Source organism: Pectinophora gossypiella, chromosome 25, assembly GCF_024362695.1.
Source record: "Pectinophora gossypiella chromosome 25, ilPecGoss1.1, whole genome shotgun sequence".
Classification (NCBI taxonomy): domain Eukaryota; kingdom Metazoa; phylum Arthropoda; class Insecta; order Lepidoptera; family Gelechiidae; genus Pectinophora; species Pectinophora gossypiella.
Window position 1 is genome coordinate 2,758,105 of NC_065428.1, and position 20,178 is coordinate 2,778,282.

Consider the following 20,178-nt stretch of genomic DNA (forward strand, 5'->3'; position numbering starts at 1 on the left):
ACTTAACTTTCAGCAGATGAGAAGTTAAGTCACAATACATTTTACATTGTGTTTCGTCGAGATCTGCGTTCCGGCATTCGAAAGGTTAAGGGCTCTACCTACCGCGATAGGAGATACAGGCGTGAGTACACATACTTCAACTGATTTAATTGAATATTTCAATCAGATATTACACTTGACACACAATATAACCAGATACCAGTGGTTAGATATCTACTATCTATTTATCTTATCATTCTCATATCTTAATGCATTCCTGTGAAAGCTGACATTTGGTAAACCAATCACATTGGAGTGTTTACATAGATAATTGTGATATAACGGCCTCCGTGGTCCAGTGATTGAGCATTGGGCTCACGATCCGGAGGTCCCGGGTTCGAAATCCGGTGGGGACAAATAACAAAAATCACTTTGTGATAACCTAGTTTGGTTAGAACATTACAGGCTGATCACCTGATTGTCCTAAAGACGATTCGTGGTTCGGAAGGGACGTTAAGCCGTTGGTCCGGGTTACCACTTACTGATGTAAGTACGTAGTCGTTACACGAGTCATGTCAGGGGCGTTTGGCGGCTCAATAGTAACTCTGCCACCACGGTTGAAAGGTAGGTAATTCACCTCACAACCCACACGATCGAAGAGTTAGATAATTGTGAATGCATTGTGCCCTAAAGCAAAGAACAAATGACTACAAGTCTAAAACAAATTATTTAAGTAAAAAAGAATTGATTTATTTACTAAAACAAAAGAAACGCAAAAATAAGTCGGATATTTTATCACGTTTACTATGACGTCACTGTGTAAGTTTTCATACAAATAGTGTTTTCTTTTATGATTAAATGGCGTCGGCCGATTTTAACGCGTCACCTCCGCGCACCTCGGACGCTTCATACAAAACACCTCGTTTACACAGACACTACACGTTGACGTTATCGTACGCATCTGTGTGTATGACGTCTGACGCCATACGATTGAAGACTAAAGTAAGACCGAGCGGGGGTGAGATAAACCTAGCTCAGCCGCTGGTGCGGGGTTGAGAGTTGTCGTTCTATAGTGCAGTAGTTCTATTTCAGCGTCATACAGTATATATAGTGTAGGATACACAATTATAGATTAAATTAGAACGAATGCATTCAAGATGTGTAGTCGATGAATGGTGTGGCGAGCGACGGGATTTGATGTGCTACTACTAGTAAATTAATATTAATAAACAAACTGTATCTACAGTTTTAGCGTGGAATAAACACTTCTTCACCCTAAGGGCAGAAACAGCTGTTTATCAATAAGGCCGCCTGTACATACATGTTTTTGTGCAATAAAGAATTATTGATTGATTGAATAAACAAAAATATAAGTTTGAAAACTAAAACCCGACTACTTACGGTAAAACAACGCACTAAAAAGTTTGAAACAAGAAAATAATAATATTATCTTCTAAGTGATGTTTAGCAGATAGCCGTGGGCGAATGACGTGGTAAGGATGACCTCGTGGAAGAATGGGGTCAAGAGCAAACCCATCTTATTTAAAAAAAAAAAGAAACTTAGGGCAGATTGGCAAGCCCTTTCATTTGATACCCAATACTATCATTGGAAGAATAAAACTTTTTTCGTCTTCAGTTTATGTTCTCTAGATGGCGCCACGTTGAATTTAGCGTGACGCCACATAGTCTATGACTACCAGACAATCAAGACGCTGCTAGTGACACCTCATTTGTTAAAATCTGACGAGTGATTTCAAAGTTAGGTGGTAACAGACATGCATACTAGAGAATGCAATCCCGATTTTGCGGGATCCGCGGGAAATTTTTCGATATGACGAGATCCCATTGACAGATTGACGGGATTGGGCGAATCTCCTTGAGTTATACTTTTTGTTTTGATTATGCTGATTTCTAAAGAAAACTTAATTATTTAGTTAGTAATATTGTAGAATAAAGATTTTTGTTTTCTTTAAAAAAAATATTTTCTTTTAATCTCACTATCACAAACAAGCAGTTTTCATCGTTTTCAGCCATCCTAACTTCACATTTTTTTATGAACTAGACGAGATCCCGAAAAATTCGAGATCCCGCGGGATTTCGAACTTGCGAGGGGATCGCATTCCCTAGTGCATACACACTTACATACAAACATAGCGGTCAAACACATCCTTTTTGCTTCGCCGGAGAAAGCACTGGGGAATTTATTTTTTAAGCTAAACCAAACACATTGATTCTACCTATTCTTAATTTAATAAAAATGTAGTTTCCTTTACTGTGTAAATAACCCAAAAATAACCCACGACAGGATGTTCCATTATATCCGAATTAGGCAGGAAAACAACGAAACTATTTCTGTCTACCACCAAACGACAGTAAAGCGTACAGGAAGCTATAACTTTGTTACCACGTCCTGCTTAATAATCCATACGACACATTTGTACGCTTCATTTCTAATAAATTTTGGAAAACTAAAGGGATGTTGTCCGTCATCCATTCAAATTCAAAAATATCTTTATTCAGTAGGTAACATAGTTACACTTTGAATCGTAAATTTTTACATAACGAACGTCTCATCCGCCTAAAACTTCTGCAGCTTCTCACAACCTGTATAGCCGGGGAAAAGAAGCTGCAAGAAAAACCTCGGCACAGGGCCCTAGACGTTCTTTAAAAAAATAAAATAAAATAAAAATTATTATTGTCTCTTCACCTTATATGGTTGCCTAGAAGACATCGCTTTAATTATAATAGAGAAGAACCCAAGTCTCTTTTTCCCGCCATGTTTTTCTTTTGATGCGAGTATATAATATTGTTGGCGCTCAATGAAACGAGCGTGCCGTCTGCGGCGAGCGCGCGGTTATAACTCTGTACCGTCGGTGAAAAGTAATACAAGTCCAAAATTCAAGTTTTGAGAAAATCGAGTTTAAAGTTAAAAACATTCTAGCTCACTTATAAGGAATAATGGAACAGAAGTTAGATGTGTCGATAGGTGATGATGGAAGGTTTCTTTTCTAATATTTAGTTATATTTAGAACCTAAACAGAAATGGTAGAGGATCAAAATAAATTACATGTATCAGTTGACACCAACTTTTATACTGTGTAAATTGATACAAGTCTACATATACCTTTTTACACACATAACTATACAAAAGTCATCGTTGATATTATCACATTAACTGTCATTCGAATTTGACAGATGAATCAAAAAGCTTAAAAAAAATCTACTTCAAGGATACTAACTTTAACTTTGGGCTTTTTGGCGGGAACGGGACAGTTGCTTTCTTCATTGAATAATCTAAATAATTAATACGAAGTGGTGTTTTGTGGTTAATGATCGCATTAAGTTAGTCGGAAAACATTCGCGACAGTGTTATTATATCAGAGTATTCAATAAACAAAGTGAATCTGCCTATTTTCGCTTCGTGCCAAGAAGCCGCTTCATAACTCGAAAGTTTATGCGGACTTTTGAGTTAATTTGTTTGGGGTTCGGAGTAGGAGTCTACTCCGAGGGTGGGGGCTAAGGTTTCATCATCATCACCTTTCATCATTTCATTAATCATCAAGAAAAAGAATACGTAAGACATGGCTGTATGGGCATAGTTCCCTTTGCCTTACCCTTCGGGGAAAACCAAAACAAAAAAAAGGGATACTAACTTTTTATAAATTTTCTTTTATGTTACAAAACATTGTTAAAAAGCAAGAACACATCTTTAATTGAAAAGTACCCGAAGAATTCCATGGACCAGATCGGCTAAAACAATGTATTTTTTTGTTTGATACCTATTTGTCGTTGATCATCGTCCTGGATATTTTATTTAGTGAAATAAATAAATATAATTTAATAAAGATGCAGATGGTAAATATATACGTCATATCGTGTTCAAAGAGTGTAAAACAGCTCAAAAATTTACTTAGAGCAAATTTCAATAGCTATAAGGTAACTCTACGTTTAAAATAAAAATTATATATTTTCAATTTATCTAAGAAATGTTTGATTTCCGATTATGTGTGTAAAGTGTATCACGGTATTAAGTAATAAATTGTTTGCAGACATCCTTTTGATAACAATTAATATCATAACAACATGTTTTTCTTATAATCTACTACCTACACCTGATTCAAAGAACTTATCAAATCAATATGAGTGAGTTTCAGAACATCGGAAGTCATTATTGTTACTACTTAACAAAAATATCGTTTGTCTTTTTGTATTTGTTCTCCCCACCAGCGTCTGAGGTTGGTTTACCTCACCCCCTCGATCGTACTTTAGTCTTCAATCGTATGGGCGTCCGACGTCACACACACAGATGCTCGTGTACCATAACGTCAATGAGTCATCATTGGCCTTATACGTCTGTTTCAGACGGTTTAGACGTCATTGCCTCGAAGAAATGCACTTTCTTTCATGGCTGTGCAAGCCAATCCTAGAGCGGCAAACTCTACCGCACACACTGCAAGAGAAGTCTCCGACTGGTGGATTGTTGTCGGTTTGATGGCGTTTCATTCTCCTGCTCGCCAATGTGTCAAACCAGTATGGTCGTGAGTGTCGCGTCCATCGAGCACACGCTTCTTCCACAGGTCTCGATCATCGGCGAGCTCCTCCCAAGCCTCGTGTTAAATTCCGAATGAGCTCATATCTCTTTTGACGCAATCTTTGAATCGGAGCACCGGTCTTCCGACATCCCTCTAATCGCATCTCTAATGACATCTCTCTGTAGTGTCTGTGTAAAAACGAGGTGTTTTGATGAAGTGTCCGGGGTGTGTTAAGATGGAGCAATGGACTAGTTTCCAACTAGTCAAATCAGTTACTTTTTACTAAACGTAAAACACGAAATTACTATGGAATTTGTATGAAAAAGTACATTGTGACGTCACAGAAAAACGTGAAAAAAATGTCCGACTTATTATTACGTTTTTCTTATTATTAAGTTAAATAGAAAAAAGATAATGTTTTTCGTTAGTTTTAGATCTGTCTTTATTTAGTAATCTAAATTTCATAATTTATATTAGACCTATTACACGACCCCAGTTAGTGGAGTATACTCCGTACCCTTTAAAAGGCCTGCGCCATTATTGAGACGTATATAGGCTGTGCGCTTGTTTGTGAAAACATCGAAAACATTGCGTTTAATTATAGTAATATAAATTCCTGAGTTTACTAGTCGGAACTATAAAATGTAACAAAGAGTAACGTACGTCAATCGTTTAAAATAGACAAGTATATTGACGGCATTTTGTGGGTGTGCTCGTGGGATTCCGAGTGTTTTGTTTGTGGATCTACCGTCCTTGTAAGTCCCTTTTTGTTGACGTGACTAATTGTAGATGGCATTAACTACCTGGCCGGACAAATGGGAAGCGCTGAAGGCTCTCACCCGGTACAACGTTTAAGACAACAGGCCTGAGGGTGCCCAGTTGGGCGCGAACCTCAGCTCAGGGCGTCGTCTGAGAGGAAAAATATTCGAAAGATTTAATCGACCCTAGAGCGTCGATAGCGATAAGCGCTGATTAAGGGGAAATCGTCGACCACGCGCGCGGGGAATCCTTGTAAGTTCCACTGCTGGACATACGTCTCACTATTGTCGATTGGTAATACAGGTCATATTCTAATTCCATCAAGCTGTTACACTGCTAGATTTTATTTATTTATTTATTTTTTAATTTACTTACTATCGATTCGCGTTTGACCACAATCTCACCAGCCAGGAGTGAGAATCAAAGTGCATGTTAGTTAATTTTACAACATTTTAAACAAAATCACAAAGGTACAGAATATTCCAGAATGGAATAACAATTCGATTGTCAAACTAATGCGAAAAAAAAAAACTAGTTCAACGAACGAACTAATGAATAGAACTGGTGAGAACACAGGGTGGGAATAAACGTAGGGTGAAACTGAAATATGAACCTACAATCTTCAAAGTTAAAGGCTAACTTTACTGCTATAGAAATAAAGAAAAAATAAAATTCAATTCAATTCAATTTTTGAAGTATAGCTTCTGTCATCTTTGACAATTCTGCCAGTGTCGAGGTAAAAAAAAACAAAATACATATATGATGTGCATGTACTCACCTCTTCTATCGACGATGACATAAGACCGGAACTGCAACAAAAAATATAATAATTAACAAATTATGTTAATGTGTAGCTTCTTTACTTATAGACAAATTGTTAATATCAATATGCACTTCTATGGCGTTTTGATAAGCAGCTGATGCTGACAGCCTCTTTGGTCTAACAACCTCCATAGTCTAGTGGTTAGAGTGTTGGGTTCGTTTTCCGATGGAGACATTGACGAAGTCACTTTGAGACTGTTTTTGTTTGGCCAGGAAATTGCAGGGCGAATCACTTGATTGTCCGAAACAGTATGATGATTCAGAGCATAGGAAGGCACTTTAAGGCGTTGGTCCCGGGATACTAGCCCAAAAACCTCACCCAACCCGCACTGGAGTATGCGCTATACCCTTACCAGTTGATCGAGGGGAGGCCTGTGCCCAGCATTGGGACGTATACAGGATGTAAGTGACACATTGATACATTGATAACTGGTTGTGTAACGATTCCACAGATACTTATTTGAAAACCCATTGATTGTCTATGGAAATACGAAGATTAAGTCTATAAACTCACCAGCATATTAAATTGTTCGTTTTACTTTTCGTTTTCGACATTTTGCTACCAATATCACTGTTCTCAAACTGTTACGTTCACTATAAGAAACTCATTTCACATTACACTAAATGTTATCTTGCCACTGGTTGCCTGGTAGAAATTGCTGCTTAGCAATAAGCCCGCCAGATTGTACTGTGTAAAACTTGTTTTGTATGTTGTGTGCAATAAAGTATATTTGTATTTGTACACTATTGCAACTCACTGGATATACGGCGTACGGTGCGCCTGAGGCCCGTGTTGTACTTTGTATTGACTTAGTTTATACACACGACATGAGACACAAAGAGATTGCATACTTAGTCAGTATTCGTCATTTCTGTACTTTGCTATTTGATAACACGCTAAAGCTAATAATGGTGCTAATTCCTGTAAATACCATCTAATTTTATTTTAAGTTATATCTGTCATTTTCTTATCCGCCGAAAAGGAAAGGGACGGGTAATCGACAAGCATAAAATTTATGGAACACACGTCAATTTTAAGCACAAATCTAAACCAACGGTCTAAAAATTTTACCATGTCAATAACCCGACACAGTTAAGTAGACAGCACGTCAAACGGAATGCATACCAGCGACGTACCGTTTGATTCGCCCGGGTTATTCATTCATTTACTCATTCTTCCTAAAATTAAGAGCTGTGAATCATCCGTCCCTTTCCTTTTCGACGGATATGAAAATGACGGATATAACTTAAAATAAAATTAGGCGGTGTCTGCAGGAATCGGGGCCATTACATCCATAAATAGCACAAAATAACATAACATAAGCTGATGATGAGGAGCTCGGTGGCGCAGCGGTTAACGCGCTTGGTCTGCGATTGTTGAAGTAAAGCAACTTTCGCAAAGGCCGATCATTGGATGGGTGACCACAAAAAAAAAAGTTTTCACCTCGAGCTCCTCCATGCTTCGGAAGGCACGTTAAGTCGTTGGTCCCTAGCAGTCGTTAATAACTATTAATCCGCACTGGGCCCGCGTGATGGTTTAAGGCCCGATCTCCCTACCCATCCATAGGGAAGGCCCGTGCCCCAGCTGTGGGGACGTTAATGGGCTGATGATGAAGCTCATGATTACATGAGGATAAAACTGCCTATTTCTCTCATCAGGTGTCGCTTCTGTTGAGTGTTTTTAAATTTTGATACTTCCCCATACTATTTGCATAAATAAACATATTGTTTTGGTTATATTTTTTACACTATAACCCCGATACCGACCCCGCCGGCGTGGTCGACGATTTCCCTCATTCAGCGCTTATCGCTATCGATCCACTAGGGTCGATTAATTCTTTCAAATATTTTTCCTCTCAGACGACGCCCTGAGCCGAGGTTTGCGCCCAACTGGGCACCCATACCCACCCACAAGGCAAATCTACAATAAGTCACAAAAAAAAAACAAAAACGTAAAGCATAAATAAACATATTGTGGTTATATTTTTTACACTTTAACCCTTTGTGCAGCATTTAACTACAAATGTTATATTTATTACCTAAAGATCGGAAAGAAGTAAAGTCAGAACCGGGTACCCGGATATTTGGAACCGATTTTTTGTGACCCTCAAAACCGGGAATTCCCTGTTGTTTGCCCTACCGGTGACACAGAAGATAACACAGACCCACAGATATTAAAGAAATGTTCTTTAAAATACCTATTAAAAATATTCGAACAGGTATGAAATGTGGCTGTAAGTGTTCTTCTGAAGATTTCTGTCCCTGCGCACCCCAATAGGGATTGTTGTTATTCGTGCGACGTGACATTTAGATTTTGGTGTGAAATGTTTGTTTTGTTGACCTATTTTACTCGCGTATACGACGTTATATTTTGAGAATCTCGGTCAAAGTCAATCGGTCTAACGATTTCTTTATTAAACCAGCTGTTACCGGCGACTTCGTTCGCGTGAAACCCTAATAAAACTATAGAAGTTTCATACAAACTTTCACACCTCTTTTTACATTGCTTGAGTCAAATGACTAGTTGGGTTTCCAACTAACAAATTACTATTTATATGTATAAACTTCCTGATGTTCTTGTATTATATTTTACTTTTCATTGGTTTATTTACTACTAATATCACAAGAGAATAGGGTAGTTTTTACCCTATACATACAAACAAACATTCAGTGTTTCGTTTCAATAGTGTCATAGGTGGTAATTTCCTGCAGACGCCATCTAATTATATTTTAAGTTATACCTGTCATTTTCTTATCCGCCGAAAAGGAAAGGGACGGGTGATTGACAGCTCTTAATTTTAGGAAGAATGAGTAAATGAATGAATAACCCGGGCGAATCAAAAAGGTATCTAGCTGGTATGCAAACCGATTGACGTGTGCTGTCAACTTAATTCTGTCTGGTTATTAGCCAATGCAAACTTTTTATACGGTTGTTTTAGATTTGTGCTTAAAATTGACGTGTGTTCCATAAATTTTATGCTTGTCGATTACCCGTCCCTTTCCTTTTCAGCGGATAAGAAAATGACAGATATAACTTAAAATAAAACTAGATGGTGTTTACAGGAATTAGCACCATTGTCTAATTTACAAAGTTTAACAACCGTTTTAGTAGTGTCTAATATAAAGTGAGAGTATTGTGATATCCAGCGGAGGTGTAGTTCGTTGCGGCGTAGATTGCCGCTTTGGTATATCGCTATAAACATGTGTTTGTAAAAACAAGCAGTCTATGCTGCGCGAGCAACTTCGTTGGGTGTCGCAATTTGATTGTACTTGTCTTTAGTATAAGATGTACTAGTATAATAATATGTGGGATTAATGTCGGGACAAACCCTTTTAGGGTTTTCCGATGTTAACTATTTAAAATGTAGCATTAAATTGTATCTATGATAAATAAATAAAATAAAATAAGTAAAGTGAGGGTAAAACTACCTTATTCTCTTGTGATATTAATAGTTAATAAATAAATGCAAAATAAAATAAAATACAATAACATCAGGAGAGAATTCCATTTTTAAAGAATGTGAATTTTTTTTTTTACTGCACTGAATTATTTGTTTATCGAAATCTGTTCTCACGACCAAAACACGTTCGTTAGTGTTGTTTACGTTTTTGTTTTCCAACAATAAGTCATTTTTATTGCGGGTTGGTCACTCACTATAACATTGATTGAACTATTTTTTTATCACTACACAACATTAATTTCGTCACTTTATATTAGACACTACTAAAACGGTTGTTACACTTTCTAAATTAGACAATGACACTATTGAAACGAAACACTGAATGTATGGATGTGTGTATGAACCTGTATGGATGTGTGTATGAGTAGATGTATGAGCGAAAACATATGTGGTCTCAATTGTCGCAGGAAGTTTATAATATGCGTTGACATGTGCTATACAGGGTGTTCTTGTTCTGGTAGTGTTGTTCTTTTGTTTTTTTTTAATTAATCTATCACGTTGGTCTAACAGAAAGCTCGGTAAAGTATGGATACTTACTCCTGTAAGGGCGATTTTTTGTCTATGTAAATAAGTTTATGAAACAGCCTCCGTGGTCTAGTGGTAAGAGCGTTAGGCTCACGATCTGGAGGTCCGGGTTCGATTCCCGTTGGGGACATTGTCGAAATCAATTTGTGAGACTGTCCTTTGTTTGCTAAGGACTTTTCAGGTTTGAATCACCTGATTGTCCGAAAAAGTAAGATGATTCCGTGCTTCGGAGGGCACGTTAAGCCGTGGGGCTGGGCTATTAGCCGTAAAAACACCTCCACCAACCCGCATTGGAGCAGCGTGGTGGAGTATGCTCCGTACCCCCTCCGGTTGATTGAGGGGAGGCCTGTGCCCAACAGTGGGACGTATATAGGCTGTTTATGTTGTTGTAAATAAGTTTACACATATAAATAGTTTATTCATCTTACGATGGATGTCCGTACAGTCATGATCATGTATTGTACCCACTTTAGAACCCTGTCGCACTGTCATATTTGACATTTAATGAGACTTACGGTTTAATTTGACAAAAACGTTAATGTGACATGGTATCAAAGTGTATACATATTAGTCCTCGTGACCTTTTAGGATATATTCGTGAGCTTATGTTATGGTTTGGTCCCGACGACGCGATTACTCTAGCCCTATTGCTATGGCTGGAGGCAGCCAATCAGCTCGCGACACCAAACACTTCAGGTCCCCGATACCGACCCCGCCGGCGTGGTCGACGATTTCCCTCTATCAGCGGTTATCGCCATCGACCCACTAGGGTCGATTAATTCTTTCAAATATTTTTCCTCTCAGACGACGTCCTGAGCCGAGGTTCGCGCCATGCTGAGCACCCTCAGGCCTGTTGTCTTGAACGTTGTACCGGGTGAGAGCCTTCAGCGCTCTCCATTTGTCCGGCCAAGTAGTTAATGCCATCGGCGGCAAATGTACAATAAGTCACGTCAAAAAAAGGCTCACCGCCTATCACGTTGGTCTAACAGAAAGCTCGGTAATGTGTGAGTACTTAGTTCATCTTGCGATATATATGTACCTCTGATTTTGATAAAGTAATGAATATACATACATACATAAACTCACGCCTATTTCCCACCGGAGTAAGCAGAGACTATAGAATTCCATTTGCTTCGATCCTGACACACTTCTCTTGCTTCCTCCACATTCATCAATCGCTTCATACACGCACGCCGGTTCAGAGTAGATCGTATTGAACCTTTTCTAAGGACATCTCCAATTTGGTCATCGTAAGTCCTTCTCGGTCTTCCTCTGCCAGCCCAACCATCAACCATACCATAAAGTAATGAAAGACACAAAAAAACTTCATACAAACAACCTCGTTTTACACAGACACTACACATTGACGTTATCGTACACGCGCATCTTGTGTGTGACGTCTGACGCCATACGATTGAAAACTAAAGTAAGATCGAGGGGGTGAGGTAAGCCTAGCTCAGCCGCTGGTGGGGAGCAAACAATGGCCAAGTAAAATATGAATTTAGATAAAGTAAATATTGGTGTTGATTCCAGTACGGTCACGAGCATTAATATATATACACTTTGGGACCATGTCACATTAACTTTTTTGACAAATTGAACTGTAAGTCTCACTAAATGTCAAATATGTTAGTGCGACAGAGTCCTAAAGTGGGTATATTATATTGCCCATGACTGTACACACCATCTAATTTTATTTTAAGTTATACCTGTCATTTTCTTATCCGCCGTAAAGGAAAGGGACGGGTAATCGACATGCATAATATTTCTGGATGTCAAATTTAAACAACCTTATGTATGTCTATCTACTTATATAATATTATACGTTGAAAGTCTCTCTTGTCACGTAGGTCAGCTGGAAGAAATCTCTTTGTTTAGAGGTAAGCTTGCCTGTACTATCTGTTTTCTTTGTATGTTTCTTGTGTCTGTTTTATTGTGTACAAATAAATAAACCTTTCCAAAATTTTATATTGGCCAATAACCCGACAGAATTAAGTTGACAGCACACGTCAAACGGATTGCATAATTATGAGCGAGATGCCTATTTTATTCCCCCGGGTTATTCATTCATTTGAAAATTAACAGTTGTCAATCACCCGTCCCTTTCCTTTTCGGCGGATAAGAAAATGACAGGTATAACTTAAATTAGGTGTCTGCAGGAATCGGGGCCATTAGCTATCAGTATTTCGTTTGTCGACAAAGGCTATCGTTTATTGACACAAGTTGTAGATACGTTGGGAAACAGGCCAGTAGGTTTCTCAAGTAATCGTTCATTTCAAACATACACACATAAACTCACGCCCGTAATGTTTAATAGGTTGAGCAGAGCTGAGTTTAAGTAAAACTTTATTACTATACGCGTTGATAAAATTAAAACACTCGATTCAAACAAACACACGCACTTCAGACATGTTATCGCAAACGTTATCACATCACCTACTTTTTTATAGTTTTTTTTACCTATTATTTATCAATTATTAAACAAGACAAAAACTCAATCACTTTGCGAATAAACGCGTTATTACCGTGAACGCGTGTACATATCGACTGTCGCGCGGTTACTGAGTTATCTTATCAAATTATTAGTCGCGGTGAGTCATGTATGGTCATAGGCTGACACCGTTTTAAGCTTGTATATTTTTCTTCTATCGTGTGGGTTGTCAGGTGGATTACCAACCCCATCAACCCTGGTGTCAGGATTATTATTGAGCCGCCATAGGCCCCTGACATGACTCATGTAACGACTACGTACCTACATCCGTAAGTAATAACTGGGACGAACGGCTTAACGTGCCTTCCGAAGGACGGATCGTCTTACTTTCGGACAATCAGGTGGTCAGCCTGTAACGTCCTAACCATACTAGATTTACGATAATTATCCAACAGTTCTTTTTCCTATTAAGATAATTTAAAAAAATATATATTTTTACAAAATAAGAATGCCATATTTTATCTGTATATTACAAGACTCGAAACACGGGCGGCTATGATTGAGCTTCGTGGGACGTCCATTTCAAAAAAAAAAACTATCTGTCAGGTTTCTGGTTATACTGTATGACAGTTTCTTTGTTTGTTGAAATGTGACGCCACTGAGGCTTTTCGGCGGGAAACGGGAACGGGACAGTTGCTTTCTTCATTGAGTAATCTAAATAATTAATACGAAGTGGTGTTTTGTGGTTAATGATCGCATTAAGTTAGTCGGAAGACATTCGCGAGTGTTATTATATTGGAGTATTCAATAAACAAAGTGTATCTGCCTATTTTCGCTTCGTGCCGGGAAGCCGCTTCATAACTCAAAAGTTTATGCGGACTTTTGAGTTAATTCGTTTGGGGTTCGGAGTAGGAGTCTACTCCGAGGGTGGGGGCTTAGGTTTCATCATCATCACCTTTCATAATTTCATTAATCATCAAGAAAAAAAATACGTCAGACATGGCTGTATGGGCATAGCTCCCTTTGCCTTACCCTTCGGGGAAAACCAAAACAAAAAAAAAAAGTGACGCCACTGAGCATAATGTCACGTGACCAACCGTGTACGCGAGAAATGTAAAATAATGATAAATAAAGTACGTACATGGCAAATGGCGGCCTAAAAAAACAACAGTTAAAAGAACAGTTTTGTTTTGTTATAATTATTAAGCCAACAAGAAATTGTTGCAATAGATTTACATAATTGGGAGGAGGATAAGAGAAAGGCGGATATCCCCAGTCCGGTCCTTTTTAGGGTTCCGTAGCCTAATGGCAAAAAACGGAACCCTTATAGATTCGTCATGTCTGTCCGTCCGTCCGTCCGTATGTCACAGCCACTTTTCTCCGAAACTATAGTAGCTATACTGTTGAAACTTAATAAATATGTGTATTCTGTGAACCGCATTAAGATTTTTAAGCAATGATAGAAAAAAACAATAAATTTTGGGGGTCCCCATACATAGAACTGAAACTCAAAAAATTTTTTTTCATCAAACCCATACGTGTGGAGTATCTATGGATAGGTCTTCCAAAATGGTATTGAGGTTTCTAATATCATTTTTTTCTAAACTGAATAGTTTGCGCGAGAGACACTTCCAAAGTGGTAAAATGTGTCCCCCCCTTTAACTCAAAGAATCTCACTGGCCGTCCAGGGACGCAATTCAGCCAGCATCATGGGCACTTTTGTACAGTCATGAGCAATATCATGTACCCACTTTAGAACCCTGTCGCACTATCATATTTGACATTTAATGAGACTTACGTTTTAATTTGTCAAAAAAGTTAATGTGACATGGTTTCAAAGTGTATACATATTAGTACTCGTGACCGTACAGGGGTCTCTGAGAGGTGGGTTGTTCGAATAGATTTTGTTTTACCCTTTATATTTTTTAATTTTTCCTTTATTATTATTATTTATTGTGCTGTATTTTTCATATCATTATTATTTGTAAAATTGTTATTTTAGCAATAAAACTTTCGTTCTGAAATTATAACTTAAAGATAACTTAATACATAGTAACAAAGAAAATGGAAACTTACCTCTCTTCAAATATGGTTGAGCTGGTCATATTCAGGCTATCATCGACAAGACTCGAATCCTCCATCGCACTCCTATCGAACACTCTGTGATCGCTCTGATCCCTTCTGTGAACACACTGGTCACTTCTGTGGTCACTCTGATCCCTTCTGTGAACACCAAGATCATTTCTGTGGTCGAATTGATTTCTATGATCGACTTTGTCACTTCTGCGTACATTATCCTTGTTCAAATCGAAACTGTTTCTTCTTTCGTCAGGACCGTCGTGCCTTTGATCAAAACTGTCTTTTCTCTGGTCAAAGTCTTGCCTCTGTCCAAAGTTGTCTTTTCTCATTTCATAACCGTGCTTATTGTGGTCAAAATTATCTCTTTTATAATCAAAATTGTCTTTTCGCTGGTCGTAATTGTCTTTTCGCTGGTCAAAGTTGTCTTTTTTGTTTTCGTAAGAGTCGGTTCTACCGAAATCGCTAGGTAGGCTTTGACAATGATCGCTCTCTGTAGATTTGGACTGTTCTCTAGATTTCTGGTCCCAAAGCTTTTTCGTTTCGTCCTGAGCGCGACGTTTCAATTCCGATATTTTCTCACGTTCGTTTTCTATCACTTGGCAACCTGAGAACAAATTTGTATAAATATAAGTTTGCGAATAGTATTTTCACAATTCTTTTTTTGAAATAAAACTACCTATAAAGCATGGTATAAGAAAACCAGCCAGGTCTGCATAACAACCGCGACGCGCGCGACTCGAATTATATTGAGCGCTTCGACCGACGATAAACGATATGAATGCTATCTACGTAGGTGGACGTCCACCGGCTATTGGTCGAAGGCCTCGATATAATTCGCGCCGCGCGCGGCGCTGTTACTGTGCAGAGCCTACTGGTATGCTCAAAAGTGACAGCTAACATTTCAAGGTTAGGTTAGGTTAGTTTTCTTGTCGGAAAATTCATGAAAATTTTAGCATTTTTTAAAATTATGTTGAGTTCCATACTTTTGCGACGGAAAATTCTACTTGATGTCAACATCAAATCATCGTCTGAATCGTCCCCCTCAGTATTCGTTCGATGTCACTAACACTCTGTGTAGGCTGTTTATGTAGTCATGAGCAATATAATATACCCACTTTAGGACTCTGTCGGACTAACATATTTGACATTTAGTGAGACTTACAGTTCAGTTTGTCAAAAAAGTTAATATGACATGGTACCAAAGTGTATATACGTATTAATGTTCGTGACCGTATGTTACCAATTACCAATTTAAAACTCTTACCTTGTTCCTCCAACATTTCCATCCGTTTTTTCTCAATCTCCATTAAGCTATCTAACGTCCTTTTGCCCAAAGAGCTCATATCCGTATCACTCGAAAGCAGAGGCGCATCGATCGTCACTTTTGATATCCTATCTATGTCGTCTTGAGAAGGAATCTTTCCCGAATCCGATATCATTTTGAACTCCGATATCGCTGTTTTCACACTAGGTTCGTCCCCACAACTCTTCCTGTGCAAAATTTTACCATCGTGTGGTTTTTTGATGTTATCTAAAGTTATAGACCTTTCAGGTAGCTCCGGAGGTGAATTTGCATCGTGTTTAGGCTCTGTTTCCTCTTTGATAGAGTCTTCGGTAATTTTATCAGGCGATAGTGACTTTGATTTGTAGTTGTTAACCGTTGTTGGTTTTGTGCTTTTAACGTAACGGTTTTTAAAGTTTTCTGTTTCGGTGGAATCCGGTTTTGCGTCTTTAGACCTTTTACCGAAAGAGTCTTTCTTCATTATCTTCCCTAATGCGGCGAAAGTCGGTATTTTCGATGAAGAATTGCTTTTAACTGGGCCAACAACCTTTTCTTTTTCCTTCTTCTTCGAATGTCTCAAGCTGTTAAATTTGTCAAACGAAGGATCAGTTTCAATCGTCTCATTGTTATAAAACATATTCTCGTTCAAACTCTGTGACATTATGTCGACTTTTTCGGGAGATTTTGGCTTCTTTTTCCGTTTCAACGAATCGAAATTCCGTTCCCAAAATCCTTTTTTCTCCTTCGAAGAAGTTGAGGACTTAGAAGGGCTTTCGCTGTGTCTATCTACGTCTACTATATCGGTGATAACTCTTCGCTCGATATCCACAATCATAGATTGGGACATTCTATCTATAGAATTAAATTTATCTTTGATTTGTTTAGTGTGATCTTCGAAGTTTGATATTTTGGTTATATCCAAGTCATCGCTATCGGAACTCTGGGGTGAGTAGCCAAATTCTCCGGATTTTGCTCGAGTTTGGTCGGTGTAGAACGCGCTGTCAGGCGATTGCGTTCTTTCTATGTCATTTAACTTTGCAACTATGGATTTTAACTCTTTTTCAATGCTTTGTACTTTGCCTGTGAGTTCTTCGACTTGGTTTAGCAGTCTGACGTATTCAGCTTGAAGGATTTTGGTCTCGTCCAGAGCTGAAGTAAGGTTGTCGTTGGCTTCCGACTTCAATGTTAGTATTCTAGACTTCTGGGCTTCGATTTTTTTGGTTAGTAAGATGATTTCGTTTTGTAAGTCTTCTCGATTTGCCAATCTGTAAAAAAGTAAAAAATATATAATTGTAAGTACATTTGAATAAGTATATACTTGTTTATATAACAACATCACGTTAGTATGCCCAAAGGGGTAGGCAGAGCTCGCTTCGTTTAAAGGAGAAAAAAAAATGAAAAATGTTTATTTTCTTTTAAAATAAAGCCTTAACTACTGGTGGATTGGGGTCTCCATTTAAGCGACATAGCTTGTGTTTGGAGGCCCCGCTCTTCCATTATTACAAATAAATTGTATGTAAATAAAGCAGTGTGTAATAAATTGTATGTAAAGGAGAAGTTGTGGGAATTCAGATTTGAATCACATATCGGTTTTGATAGATTAAAGGTGCTGTATCAAATTAGGAATTCTTTAAGTACCTATATCGAAATAAGATTTCTAGCAATATTTAAGTCCCATGGAAGAGGGGGCGAGGAGGGGGGGGTTTAGATATCTCAGATAAATCATGTCTGATCAATCATGATTGTCTGTCTTGTGTGTAGGCAACTTGTCATTATGTCTTAGTATGTGTGAACAATAAACTATTAAATAAATAATATATGCTTACAACTCTGACTCCTCCTCGAGGTGTTGGAACTCCAGATCTTCAAAGATCTTGGTCTCGTTGTCCAGGATGTCCTGGGCGTTCTGCAGCTCCTCCAAAGTCGCAGTGTTGCCTTTCAGGTCTTTGTCGATCCTGGATACATCACGTGTTATTTAAAAAAAAAGAAAAAAGAGAGTAAAGGAGGTTATAGCGCACCACAGACACTTCATAAAAACCACCTCATTTTACACAGACACTACACATTCACGTTATCGTACACGCGCAATCATGAGATGAATCATCCCCCACAGTCATAGAATAAGGAGTAATACTACGTATAGAACGGCAACTCTCCGCTCCCCACCAGCGGCTGATCTAGGTTAACTTCAACCCCCCGAACATAGTTTAGACTTGAATCGTGAAGGCAGCGCGCGGACCGCTGTTTTTATTTTTTATCAGTTTAGTTTATATGTTCGAATTTTGAAATTGAACGCCGACGTTCTTTCGTCTGATTCGAATATTTGATCTCACAGTAATTGTCCGCGCCGGCGCGACTGTGTGGCGCCTTTAAATATTTCAAGGTGATTTTTCATTAAAAAATGCTAGTAATTTGCAATAAAACTCAGCCATCATTGTTAATTTTTTTTTGTGTGTGATTTGTGTGGTAAATAACTAAATAAATATCAACATATTGATTATAAAAGCTTTCGTAAGTAGTACACTTTGGTACTATGTTACATTAACTTTTTTGACAAATTGAACTGTAAGTCTCACTAAATGTCAAATATGTTAGTGGGTCGTTCTTCTTTTTTATCGACAATGATCTGTCCTTCGTTCTGCTTCTGATAAGTTATGTTTTAGAATTTTATTTCATGTTTTGATTGTCCAAAAATATAGTTATCTTATTATAAAATACAAGCAAAATACTAATCGGTTCCTCAATTAGTTATTAACGTAGCTTGATCGTTTTTCACAAAATTATGTGACAGAGTGGTAAATTGAAATGCTGTCTCCGATGAAAAGGGCCACTCTGTCACAATATTTTTTGGAATGCGCCTGCAAAGAAAAGTATGTTACCAAGATAAAGAGAACCACTAAATAGTCCTCTACAGACACATCTTTATATGATGTTTTAAAATATTTATTGCCGTTATAATTTTAAAGATGTTAAATCCGATAAATCGAGAAAATGTCTTTTTATTGTCGATAAAAAAGAAGAACGACCCTAGTGCGACAGAGTCCTAAAGTGGGCACATTATATTGCTGAGTATTGTAATTGGCAGCCCTCAGACGTCACACACACAGTTGCGCGTTGATAATGTCAATGTGCAGTGTCTGTGTAAAACGAGGTTGTTTGTATGAAGAGTCCGTTGTCACTAACACCCTGTATACAGCAAGATACGCTTACCTCTCCACTTTAAGCGTAGCTATTTCCACTCGATCTCTCATCTCGTTCTGCCGTGTCTCCTGCTTCTCTTTCAGCTGTCGGATCTCTTCTTCTATCTTCTTCGCCTTCTCTATAAGATCTGCCTTCTTCCTCTGTTCTATGTTTAAAATCGCTATCTCTGAGTCGTACTCGCCTTTGATCAGTGCTTTCTCCATTTCCAACTGTTTTGGGGTGACAATACAGGTTAATTTAATATAAAGGTATGTTCTCATCTGGGCCTACACTATCCTATTGCCAGGATGTGTGCGGCGTTCAACGAAGTTAATGACAAATTGCCAAACATCGATATTTTTAATGATTCCCCTCGATGCTACAAAAGTAAAGTGCTAAATCACTTTGGTTGTCGCTATAAGCGTTAAACAGTACTTAAGTACATTAATATTTTGTTAAAAAAATGTGTTAATATATATATATATATATATATAGTTTATAATTTATATAGTTTAATATTAATATAGTTTGTTTGTTTCCATTTACGGTGAATGCTGTGTACGCATGTAATTGGCAAGCATATATACCAAGTATTTCTTTCTATTTATAATGTTGTCTGTAAAAGTTTAATATGTATTGCTGTATGTGTACCTAAATAAATAAATAATAAATAAACTAAATAAAGACAAATCTAAAACGAAAAACATTTTCTTTTATCTATTTCACTTATTTATGAATTTCAATCAAGAAAAACGTAATAATAAGTTCGACATTTTATCACGTTTTTCGTACAAATTCCGTAGTAATTTCGTGTTTTGACGTTTAGTAAAAAGTAACTGATTTGACTAGTTGGAAACTAGCCTATTGTATGAAAGATTATTTGAGTTAAAGAGATATTTAACAGTGGCGGATTTACAAATTTGCCGCCAGTAGGCTATTCAAATTTTGCCGCCCCTACTGACCTCTGAAATTCGATACTAATTATAGTCGAGTGCACAGCGCTACCAAAAACACGGCGCAAAGTTAGCAAAATATGTTCGGTTGAAGCCCGTACAGACGTAAGAATATTCAGTATACTGTGCATTACTAAAATGTTATAACTCTTGTCACTTGTTTCTTTGTGTATAT

At 37.8% G+C, this 20,178-nt stretch overlaps 1 protein-coding gene across 2 annotated transcripts in view; it reads right to left on the reverse strand.

Moving 5' to 3' along the window:
* LOC126378018 (227 kDa spindle- and centromere-associated protein) overlaps positions 1-20,178 on the reverse strand; it is a 118,179-nt gene that overhangs the window by 15,914 nt on the left and 82,087 nt on the right. For both annotated transcript variants that reach the window (XM_050026071.1, XM_050026072.1), the window contains 5 exons: positions 19,081-19,280; positions 17,697-17,825; positions 15,853-17,135; positions 14,586-15,192; positions 6,049-6,079 (listed from right to left, as the gene is read on the reverse strand). In XM_050026071.1, coding sequence (XP_049882028.1) covers positions 6,049-6,079; positions 14,586-15,192; positions 15,853-17,135; positions 17,697-17,825; positions 19,081-19,280 — 2,250 coding nt within the window. The remainder of the gene's footprint in view (positions 1-6,048; positions 6,080-14,585; positions 15,193-15,852; positions 17,136-17,696; positions 17,826-19,080; positions 19,281-20,178) is intronic.